This window comes from Geospiza fortis, unplaced genomic scaffold (assembly GCF_000277835.1).
Source record: "Geospiza fortis unplaced genomic scaffold, GeoFor_1.0 scaffold18, whole genome shotgun sequence".
NCBI classification, from domain to species: domain Eukaryota; kingdom Metazoa; phylum Chordata; class Aves; order Passeriformes; family Thraupidae; genus Geospiza; species Geospiza fortis.
In genome coordinates, this window is record NW_005054445.1 from 1282868 (window position 1) to 1295462 (window position 12595).

Genomic DNA, 12595 nt, shown 5'->3' on the forward strand with positions numbered 1-12595 from the left:
CTCCGAGGGGCCGATCCCGGGTGGGGCAGGCTCTGAGGGGCCGCGGGAGCCCGTGGGTTGCCGCCCAGCCGCGGGTGCAGAGTGCGGGGATCCCCGAGCCCAAAGGACCCTGCCCGAAAGTTTGTGTGGGCCGAGCCCCCTCCCGAGAGGGGAGCAGCCCCTTCCCGGCCGTGCCCGCGGGCAGGGCAGGGCAGGGCAGGGCAGGGCAGCGCCGAGACCCCGAGCCGAAGTCTGTGACACAGCGAGCTACTCTCGGGAATCAGGCTTTAAATCCGCGTCTGCATTAGCAAACGAGCTCATCTTTTAAGAAATCTAAAGATTTGGTTATTTAGGACACGTTTTACTCGTGTGCATTTTGTTGCCTGTAAATATAAATCTTTGAAGAGCAAGTTATAAATATTAAAGCCTAAGTGCATAGGGGGAGTATGTGTATCAGATTTTAGACTAAATTTATTCCAACCCAGTTTGGCACACACATGCCCGATGCATTCAAGCTGCACTCACACAAATCAGGGAAGTTACTCGGTTTTACAGTGGTAGGTGCCTGTTTCTGAGACTGGTGAATGACTTAACAATAATTAGCATATTTATATAACACATTGTTGTTTATACATGGGGTTTGGAATCTGAGAGGCATTAATATCATTTCCTGAACAGGAGGGATTCCTAGAAGTATGAAGCAATGCCTTGTTTGGCGTTTTCCCCCACCTGAGCTTCATCTGTGTGTGCACTCAGGGTCTGAGATGTGCAATCCTGCCCAGAGAGCAGGTGAACCTTAACTCAATGTGTCTTCAGCTCACATCTGGTACCAAATGAAACCAAACTGTTACTAAGGACCTTTCTCTTCATTTTTCCCTTTTTAGTTATTTTCTTCCATCTTCCTTTCATCTCTGGAAGCTCCATCAGTATTGGGATAGGCGGCAATTATTCCAATCTCCGTAAGTAATCTCTTTTTCTTTTTTTTCTTAAACTGCATTATTGGCGTGTTTTGCAGTCATGTACAGCTGCAGAAATAATATATTTCAAGTTCTCTAGCAGATAAACATCAATCCAGTAAAAAGCAAATAGCTTCCTGAGAAAAAAAACGAGTTAACAGAAGTGTCCTTAACCTTGTCATCTTTAGGCAGACCAAACTCACAGAAATGACAGAATTGTCTGAAATAAAGAACCATAAAATTTATTGTCAGGTACAAGTACTTCAATATTTTATTTTTTTTTAAAAATCCTTCTTTCAGCGTTTTCTCCCACAACAGCAAACTAGCAAATTGACAAATGGAGCACACTGACATCAGTCAAAATTTATATCTTTTTTGGCACTCACTAGGGAAACAAATGTGGCTAAAAATTACTTCCAGTCATTGAAATAAAACAATTCCTGACATTTGACTTCCTTCTGCTCTCCTTTTTATGACTGCCTTTTGTAGTTATTACATGAGGGTTTTTTGAAAAGGAAATACAGCATTGTAGGAGCCAATTATCCTCGTGTCACTGGTCCTATTTTGGCAGAAAACCACATGCACACAGGGAAGCAGGGCAGCATGTCCAGTGTCTTGGATGGAAGAATGCATAATGAAAAAAAATACACAACAATTAAACCCACCAAGAGCCCTCTTGGAGCAAGGGCTGCAGCTCAAGAAAAGCTGTGCTGGAATGTTATAATCAGACTGTGACTTTGTAACACTGTCCATGCCCATCATGGCTGAGGAATAGTACAATTAAAGGTGCAGTTTAAAGGAAGAACAGACAAGAAGTTGCCTTAATTTCCTTTGGAACATACATGGAGGAACACAAACACAGCTACAATCATTCATAGACTAGAAATCACACCCATTTTAATGTTTGCTGTCACAACCTATCATGACAGCAAACTTGGTTCAAATTATTCATAGAGTCAGAACGAGCTTCTGGCCACAGTAGGGATTTTTAGGATCTATCCCTAAGACAACTGGTAATTGAGAGCAGAGTTTAGTTGGTAAAGGTGAAGACAGTGCAAAACCAAGTAAATGCCAAGTGCTGTCTTTCAGATTGTCTGGCAATCCTTTAAACTCCTCCAAAACACCACATTAAAGCTGGGCTGAAGAGCAGCTGCAAAATCAGTAGCTGCTGTCTAATAGATGCCCAACTGGCATCACCCAAGTCACAGAAATACGTAATAGCAGTACAAAAATGTGGACATTGGTACAGCTGCATTGGCAGTCTCCTCATCTGTTAGTGAGCTGCCTGTGGGCTTGGCAAGAAAATCCCTGTGCTGTGCTGGTGTTGTTACAGGTCAATATTGCAAAAAGAACGCTGAGATTATTTTCCCCCCGAAATGTTGGGTTTACATAATGCACAAAGTGATGTTTCCCAGCACTTCACTGCAGGGCAGCTTTGTATTGCATTGGGTTTAGATCAGCAGAATTCTGTAACAGAACAATTGCAGCAACCAGTTCAGAGGAGCCTGAGGATTGCTCTCATTTCCACACAGGTGCCTACAAAATTAAGTGGTTTAGGTCATGGTTTTCCTTCAGCCTTAACTGAGTCCAGCTCAGCCAGACTTGACACTCTGGCCCTCTCCACAAGGGCTCTCAGCTTTAATTCCTGTAATGCCTAGGCTCTGAAATGTTCTACTGACAGGAGCAGATAGCATTAACACAGCACCAGGTGGGCATTAGCCACAAGTGAAACCATGGCTCATGGGATGCTTTTACAGCAAATTGGGAGAGACACGAGTTATCCCAGGCTGTTTGGAGGTACCACAGGAAGGAGACTCCGCAGTGGCCTCTACAGAACTCCTGTAGGCCAGGTACCAGCCCAAACACTGAATTTCCTAAGCAAGGGCAAAGGCCCAGGAGCAGGACTGCAGCTCTGCCCATACAGAGTCAGCTGAGCCTGGAGAGCCCTGCTCTAGTCCAGGACAAAGGGGGAAAGTCACCCAAGCACAGTCCCGGCAAGAGAATACTCAGGGATGGAGCCCAGTGACTGCAACAACACAGAGCCAAGGTGGGCTGACAGGGTCAGAGTTTAACAGAACTTCCTACTCAGAAATAGAATTTGGTTTGACTTTGTTGCTTTAGATGTTTCTTTCTGAGAGAAACATTGGATTTTCTTTGCAAAGTGTTTCCAGGTTTTAGTCAGCTGTGTTTGGATGGTTGGTTGGTTTTCAGAATAAAAAGTCAGATTTATTTCTAGAAAATAATGACAATGAAGATAAATTATTAATCAGCAGTCATGAACCTCAGTGTTTCAAATGCTTAAATGAAGGGGTCCAAAAACTGTCAGAGAAATAAAAAGGCAGAAAAATTGTTCTATGCAAACTGCCTTCCCTTTCTGCATGTGCCTACCTCCTCCACCTCCTTCCCAGCACTTCTGAGATTTATCTCTGAGGAAATTGGTTGTAGACACAAGTAAAAGCAATCAAACCAACTGATTATTCAATCAATTATGCAGATTGCCAATACATTTGTGGTATTATAAAAAGATAGTTATCTCCGGCTATTCACTGACTCTATGTGTTCAAATGTTATAGGGTAGTCCAATTCAACTACATCCCTGCTTTTATATATAAGAGCACAAGGAATGTCCAGAGATATGTAAAATGTTCATTTGCAGGCATGAATGACAAAAAACAAAGCTTTAAAATATACAAGCAGCATTTCCAAATCCAGCACTAAGATTCCTGTCTTAGAATCTTTAGAGTCTACAGACTTGTCCTAACTAAACAGAATTCTCTCATCAAACCACGAAGGAACAGAAGCATTCCTACTGTGGCCCTCTGTGCACAAAAACCCACCTAAGACAGGTCCAGGGGACACCTCCCAAAAGGGACAAGTGCAGAAAATCCTCATCCTGGAATCAGTAGAAACACCTTGGAGGCTGTCCCCAGCATCTGGCTTGGGGACAGCAGAAGAGCACAGCTGGCTGCCAGCTGTGCTGCCACTGACTCCAGCACTGAGAGCTGCACCCTGAGACCCCAGGACAACAATGAAAGGATGAATAAACTTCTACTCATAAACAAGGAAATCTTTCTGCACACAGCAAGAATAAAATGTCCTCTCCACTGGGACTCTGCAGCTCCTGATGGCAAATCCTGTCTTCTCCCACTCCAAACTCAGCCAGTTTAGTGCATTTGTCTGAGGCACGAACACAATTCCCAATGACAGGAAGCACAGCATCAGCCGGAACATAACTGCACATGCCCAGGCACAGAGCCCAGTGCCTCAGTCCAAACCAGGGAAGAGCCTGGGTGATCTGGGGTCTGTACAAGCACCACCAGGAGTTCTCCTGGCCCTCCCAGATTTGATACATGCAGAAGGACAGGAGATTGTTTCCAGCTTCGGTGGAACTGCTGGCTTGGGGAGGTCCAGGATGCCAGGATTTTGAGAGAGAGTCTGACAGATCTGCAGCCAGACTTGTGCACAGTACAGCAGGACATCCCCTTGCACTTGTGGGATGCCTTAAGAAGTGTCAGTGATCAAAGCACCAACATGCAGCACCCATTATCAAAAATGCCAGATAACCACATAGGTCTGTGTGCCAGACACTGAGGGACGTGCGCTGCAGTTGCCCCCTCTTAAGTGCACAGCAAAATTTAATCCCCAGAATAATCTGCTCTTTTCTTCCTTCATTCTATTTCTTCTCCAAGTGTGGATGTTTTTCTGAAGCTGGTAAAGAGGTTCCCATCTCCTTTTCCTTAAGGGCATACCCCATATCTCCCTACAGTTCTCCACATTGCACTTCATGTTTTAATGACTCCAGCTGGGCAGGAGGGAAGGATGCTCAAATACCTCCAGAACCACACCTTGGAATCCTTTGTTCCTCTCCTCTACTAAGTAATAGCCAGCATCTTTCTGCCATCAATTTACTTTATGATGGCTTGAAATCATCCGTTACATGAATAATAATTTCTTCAACTTTTAAATGGAATCTGCACTGGGAAGGGATCCATTTCTCTCCAAGCCTGACAGTTTCTCATCCTCCTGTATGAGGATGTAGGCTGACAACTCCAATTCAATAATTTCCATTGTGCCTACTAACTTAATGCTTTCATTTCAAGCAGCTTCTCCCAACTCACACTTCTCCACTCGAAATAATATATTAGGAAATAATAGCTGCATAGTTCCCATGCACCTGCATGGCAAACATGCAGAGTCTAGTCCAAACTTGCTCTCTAGCAAATAAATAAAATGATGCTTCAGTTTTTGGAGGGGATCTCATCAAGCTGCTACAAGCAGCTCTATCAAGAAACCTCTCAGAGGGGAGCTTTGGTTTAGATCTTGTTTGAGCTGAGTGTTCAGGCACATGCTCAGATACCTTTGTACAGAGCATCTCTCCAGGAGAGGTGGACTCCTCTGTAAAGCTTCCTTGCAGTCTCTGTCCTCACGCGTTTTGAAGACTTGGTCTACAGCTCAGAGCTGGCAGAAGCAATTCAGGTGACTTTGACAGCATTTATTCAAACTGGGATTTTAGCTCCAAGACTTAATACATTTCTTGCTGGAACTTCATTAAATACCCCTGACTTTTTTTTTTTTAATTACATTATATGACATAGGGAAGCATACAGTCCTCAAGAACCTGGGTGAAGATAATTCACTAAAGGACATTTCAGCCAAAGCCCTGTGATCTCTGTCCACTCTTAATGCAGATAGTTCTTCTATGACACTTTGTTTCTGTGGGCTATTTAATTCTAATTTTCTTATCTTTCAATTGCTCTTTTTAGTTGCAAGCATGTTAATCGCTCTGTTTCCATCCTTAAAATGAAGATTTGTCTTTCAGCAATTGTTTTTTCCTTCACTGATAAATAATCTTTATTAGTTTTGTGGTTTAAGAAAAGCAGCTCTGTAAGCATCTGATCTTCACAGGTTTTCAGCATCCAGCTTTTTTTTGATTTAGCTGCAAAATTGCTACAAGATTACTTCTACTTAGAAGCCCCACTAGAACTGAAACTTAATCATTGTAGGTTCTGCACAAAACAGCTGGCCTTGTCCTTTCAGGTGACAGGTATCTAAAAAAGAGAAGGTGGGCAGAGGAAAAAAAGGCTGGCAGAAAAGTCAATTGCTTTAAATTACACAGGAACTTTAGGAGAAAGCCTAAAGTTGGCTGCTGGGTTGGTGTTTGCCCATTACCAGCCACTGACTCTTGCTAACAAGAGAGGAATTCTCTGAATTTTGTTTCCACTTACTGAGGACATGCAATGTTTTTTATGGTTAGATGACAAATGATGTGTTTCTAGAAATTTTCAAACCAGGTTTCCTTGTTGTCACCTCAGTGTATTGCCCTGAAACTTGCTCCAAGGGCAGTGGTTACACAGGGAACCACAGGACCCTCCCTCCCTGGAGAGAAAGGGTAAAGCCCTGCTGCCTTGACCAGACATAAAAGCTCTGAGAGATAAATGAACTGTGGGATTTTATTTTATTTTATTTTATTTTATTTTATTTTATTTTATTATTTTATTTTATATTTTTATTTTATTTTATTTTATTTTTTATTTAAAGACAAATTGCTGCTTTTTTGCAGCAGCCATGGTGACAAGTAGCCCAACAATATCTAGTCACTGGATATTGTAATTCCAGCTCTGCCTCAGAGACAATCCAGAGAGAAATGTGAATCCAGAGATTTCCTGGAACTCGGTTCTAAGGGAGGAACACACACTCTGCAAAGAAGAGCAAAAAGGAGGAGCTATTTGGGGTGATTTTTGTGCATCATTTGAAGAGTACATCAAACTGCACTAATGATCACTCTCCTCACAGTAAACACATTTGTGGAATCAGATGTTCCTTTAGAAAGAATGTGGGACATTTAATAGTAGACTGAAAACAGTTCCAATGCATCCTGCTGGGTGCTCTGGCTGAACAGCACATCTCTGAGCAGCAATCCCAACCAGAAATGCCCAGGTGTTTAGAGAGAGCACAAAATCAAAATATCACCAGTACTTTTTAACTACACAATTAACTAGACAATTTTATAAAACACTTTCCTTTTAGAACACTACAATCCTAAATGGAATCATGAGTGGAAACTGCACTTTTGCTACTTGATCCTATTAATCTATCTGAAAGATATCTGAAAGCCTGATAGCTAAAACTAGAAAAAGATCCCTTAATTCAGAGCTTTATTTCTGTGCTTCTTATTAAAAAAAACCCAACATGTTTCTACTGAATGAAGCAAGCTGTAAATGGGAAACGTTCCTGATGTTGGAGACATAAGATCTGCAACTCTTAAGGAGAGCTGCAGCATCTATAGAGGTAAAAACAAGAACTCTTCCCCAGATTTTCAAATTATTATTCCCAAATACAGCCAAAGGCAATGTGGTAAAATGCAGGGATAAAGGTGGTATTAAGATACTGTAGAAATACAGAAATGACATCCTGTGTCTGTGCTCTGGTTTAAGGTTATTGTACTTCCCTTCAGTTGCCATCAGTACAAAAGTACTGAGGAACTGGTGGACACAAGAAGTCACCAGAGATGAGAATTGTCTTCCTTACATTGTGTTTGGCACAGGTTTCTCTGTCATGCTCCTCTAGATCATAGATACAGAGCATTAAACATCAACCCAGCCTGGGCCATGAGTGGTTCATTCAATATCACTCACTGGCTGTGGTGACAACTGGGTACCCACTCCAACAGAGACACAATTCAGGGGACATATGCCTAAAAAAAATGGTGTTATTGACACAGGAAAATTAGCTGCAAACTATTACCTTTTATTACTGTATTTTAATATTGATGCAGATTAGTTTTCAACTCGTGGGTCCATTTTTTTGCATCACATCTATATAATACTGCCCCTTAGCCTAAATTTGACGTGGCCATTTTGGTGTTCCTAAGTTACCAGTTTCCACTTGCTAAATCCATCAAACATGGGCTGATTTGGAATCCACACCCTGCACCCCATTGCATGGCCCTCTCTGATGGAACAGGTGAAGAACCAGAAAGGGCTTCTCTGAGAGAAGCTTCTTAACTCCCTGTCGTCCATAGGAAAAACAGGTTTCAAATCAATTTTAGTTTTAAAACATGCTTTGAAGACAAAATACCTTTTGGCAGCATGCACTGGGACAGAAGGATCACATTGGGAAGTAATGCATTTTTCCACTAGTGAAACAATCAGTCTCAAAAGAATTTTCATTGCAAAGAACTGAAAGCTCATTATTTGCTCAGTCAGTTTGTGATGCCTCTGTCCCTGCCTGCTGGCTGTGCCTCACTCTCTTCCTCAAAAGAACACTGACATGTTTTTAGTCATCATCATTTGGGGGATTATTTTACAGCTCCCTTTGAGAACAGATGGGACATTTGTATCATCTGGATTCACAAAACACATAATTTGCACTTGCTACAGCTGGGATAGTTTTGCACACCCATTTTTTAACCATTGTACCCACTGCTCCTCAGTCCAAAGGAAATGGGACCTGCCCATGTAATGTTTTACAGTTTACAATCTGAATCCCTGAGGCTAACAGAACATCACTGTGGATGTTCTCACAAAGGCCAGATCCCAAAGTGACTTCCCCAGTTCCACAACAGCTGGCAGCACACACAGCACAGCATTACCTCATGGGACATGAGGTGTTTGGGTAAGAGGGACCTTCAAAGTGGAGCCAGTGAAGTGGTGAAAGGTAAACCAGGACTTTTATGTTGCAGGAACTGTAGAGAATTTTCATATGTCAGAAAAGTGGTGACATCACAGCCGGTGGTAGAGGAGAGTTGTTCTGAACTGATAAAAACAGGGGCAGTGATGAAGATACAAAAGAGTGTAAACTGGAGCAACTTCATAGAGGTTTAAAATCATTAGGGCAACTTCGAAATAGATTAGGAATTAAATAGATTTATGGATGATACCACCAATTGCTTACATATGACAGTTACTTACAAATGACAATTAATATGACAATTATTACCAGGACCAATTACTCCAATAAATTTCCTAATAAATTATTTTTTCCCTTTGCATCATTTTTCTGTTTGACATTTGCAATGACTGTGTAACCAGTCCAACACCAATAAAAGATGTTTCTATTTAGACAAGGACTACCCTTGGCACCACAAAGTATTATTGCTTAGCAGCTGCTTCTGTCATTTTATTAACTCTAAGAAAAACCCCAAAACTAACAAAGCAACAAACAAACAACACCCTTAAAAACCCCACAAACAAACAAGCAAAACAACCCACGGCCAGACAGGAACTCCCACAAGGTTAATTGCTGGGAATTCCATGCCATTTTACCTGGAATTGTCTGAGATGCCTGCCAGAAATGCAGAGGCCATTTGGGAGGTGCAGCATGATGTTCTGAAGGCTCACAGTGATCCTGGGGGGTGGCAGAGCTGCCAGGTGCAAGGGCCCAGGCTGAGATTTGCTGTGGCAGTGTGGCAATGCTGGTGATGTTTGTGAATTGGGGACACTGCCATCTTCCCCTGGAGCAGCTGTGCAGGAGAGAAAATCAGGAGCAATTACCCAAAGTGCAGGGTTTGCAGCTGTAAAGGGTGACAAAAGGTTCCAAATTAAAAATCCTGGAGAGCTAACAAAGCTCGTGGAGCAGCAGTGCCTGTGCTCTGCTGGGTGCCAGCCTGCACCTCTGAGCCTGTGTGCTCTCCAAGCTGGGCCTGAACCTTTGCTTACCTCTGGAATGTTTTAGATTGTTCACATAAAGTGGCCTGGATACAACCTGAATTCATAATACTCTGCTGAAAATTAAAGCTGATTTCCAAAGAATCTTTCTGCACGAAGTTCTGCCTTAACAAACTTAAAAACATTTAATTTAGTCATTAATTAACTATTTTCTGTCTGGTCTACCTCTCTTTTTCTTTATTGGAAGACTCTACATGTGTCAGTGCACACTCAGATGCACTTGTCAGACAATTATTTGCATTTTTGTACCATCCAAACAAGATCACCTTCAATAGCTCTTCTGGTCAAATGGGAAAACTTTATAAAATAATATATTCTTTGAATCATGTAGGAAGTTTTTACCTCTCTTTTCCTGAAGGATTTTTTGACTTCCTGATCTCCATAATTTTGTTTGCTCCATATGGTATGTTAATAGATTTCTAACCTAAGAAACTGGAATATATTTACATGGTAAGTTCTTTTTTCAATTATTTGCTCAGTGGTTTAGATGCTTCAGTGGGACACTGAAATTCCATGGGATATTTTGTATTGTGAAGTGTAAAACACACAAGAAAACCCCATATACCTCCTTATACAGAGATGCCCCAATTCCCATTAAACTTAGTGTCATGCAGCTGCTGTTTGAATGTTGATGAGTGTGAAAAGCCAAACTGCTGCTGCTGCAGGCAAACCCTCAGAGCTTTTGGCATGGGAAGGGGTGGCCCTGCTCAGATGTGACAGGTGGCACCAGTCCCACCCACACTCCCATTTCTCAGACAAATATATTTTGTACAGGTGAATGCATGACCTGAAATTGCTTTTCTGGCTGTTACCATCTCTGCTTTGGGAGGAGGAAATGTCTGTTCATTGATGTCTGTGTGTATAAAGATAAAAGGAACCCCAGTGCACTATCAAAGGACAAGAGAAAATTATTTTTTTCCCTTCTCTAGGCAGAGAGGAGTGATTCAGTTTTCTACTCACCCCCCTGCAAAATCAACAGCAGCCCTGGGACACATCTTCAGTCATTTAACTGAGGGGCCAGTAAAACATTTGGCTTCAGGCAGAGCTGTTGACCCTACATGATAGGATTTCATATCTCTGCAAACCAACCCTGAGTTTATGTCTCCATAAATTCACCCAAGGCTTTATTAAGAGTATTGAAAAAATCCTTCCCCACTCTATCAGACTCAGTTCCTACCCTTAATTGTCAAATTGGAAGGACCATGACAGAGTTATACTTGCAGCTAAGGAGGTCTTAATCCAGTCCTTCAGGTTCTGGAAGATAACAGATCTCTTTTTGTTCCCCATTTAACCATTTTGAGTGTTCAGCTGGGGTGAAGATGCATTGTTTTGGTTTGGGTGTTCAAGCACATCAGGCAGACAGAAGGCTCAGAGGCACCTCAGCCTTGTGATTTCCCTCGTGTGCTTCACCTGGACCTCCTCTGGCTCCACCCCATGGAAAATGCCCAGAACAACGGGACAGGAAGGGTTTGTTTCAGTCTGAGACCCTTTTCAGGTCTGACGAAGCAGAGAGAGCTGCCATCCGGCCTTTCCAAGGCAGCAAGATTGACTTTCAGGAGGAATTGCTTGTTACACAATCTATTGTTTCTCCTCCTTTCAGATGAACTGAGCCTTCTGCTGAGTAAAAATGAACCACACTGTGGTGACAGACTCTGCCTCTTACACTGGCTGTGCTGTCACTAGAAGGGGACTGTGGCAGAGTCCACATGTACTTGAGACTCTGCTCAAGTGAGTTACCCTTCACTTTCCTGAATCATGCCCCCACGTTCTGGGAATGTGAATCCATCTGCTCACCAGCTCAGTGTCTGCAGCAATAGGCTGCTCTGAACAATAGGTTTCATTGGTTTTGCTGTTGCAAGGACATGGATGTTTAGAGGCTTATTTATTCATCTGTCTAAATCATTCATCCTGGATGCTGAGTTCAAGGACCATGTGTGGTTCAGGCAGCAGTGGGAATGGAAGATGTGGTCAAGCTCAGAGTGTATTAAGCTAATGTATTATGAAAGCTACTGCCCTGAAATGCCAGTTGAGGAGGGAGAAGGAAGAAAAAAAGCCTAAGAAAGGCCGTTGCCATTGCCAGAAACAATTAGGCACTGGCAGCTTTGCAGAGCAGTGGCTGCTGGCTCTGCCTCTGCCTTTGGAAGTGGAGTGTGAATAACCAAACCACCTCACAGCTGATGCAAGTGATGTTTGGCCAGGGAGAGGGCAGAATTACTGTGAGAGATATCCAGTGTATTTAAAGGAGTCATGAGGTACTTTTGATACAGTGTGCAGACGGTTTTAGCTATTTGTTTTAAAACCAGATTTGTTGCAAAGGAGTTGAAGGAGGTGTTGAAAGATCTCTGATGAACACAAGAGTGCTGCAGTCTCAGCAGCTGCTGTTTACAAGCAAACTTGGAGATGTAACCACCTCAGCTTCTTCAGTTCCTGCCTTGTTATGTTTACACGTTAATGTCAAGCTACAGTTTTAACACTGAACCCTTCCTTTTAGCATACCCACTTTGTGACTAACAATATCTAAGAGACAAACTGCTTTTAGACTTCTATTCTACACTCCACAAATAGCATTGATCACATGCTGTCACTAATCACTTGTGGATTTCAGTTACCATGACATTTTACACAGAAAAGTGTGGCCTCAATTGTGCAGAAGGACTAGATGTTACAATGGCGGAGTGGACTGTAAAGACACTTCAGGTGAAAGTAACCCAAAAAATGAGATTCAGGAGTGAATAATACACCCCATCCTCCTATAGGCGTGAGATACATGTAGGAAAAATGCAAAGTAAAATGTCACACTCTGGACATGCAGTGTGAGCAGCAGGTCCTCACCACCTTCCCTGCTCAGCACTACCCACTCCCAGGCTGCCCAGAGCAATTCCAGCCCCACACAGCACTCTGACAATTGAGCAGCATCCAGGTTAGATCCAAGGAGCACAAAAGATGACTTTACACTGAGAATTCCTAAGGTTTGCAGTTAATGTGCATGGGAGG

The 12595-nt window shown here is 42.6% G+C and overlaps 1 protein-coding gene across 1 annotated transcript in view; it reads left to right on the top strand.

Moving 5' to 3' along the window:
- The window catches only part of BEAN1 (brain expressed associated with NEDD4 1), a 55787-nt gene that overhangs the window by 3223 nt on the left and 39969 nt on the right, over positions 1–12595 (top strand). Inside the window, exon 2 of the mRNA XM_031062321.1 lies at positions 864–938. Within this exon, the coding sequence (XP_030918181.1) occupies positions 864–938 (75 nt within the window). The remainder of the gene's footprint in view (positions 1–863; positions 939–12595) is intronic.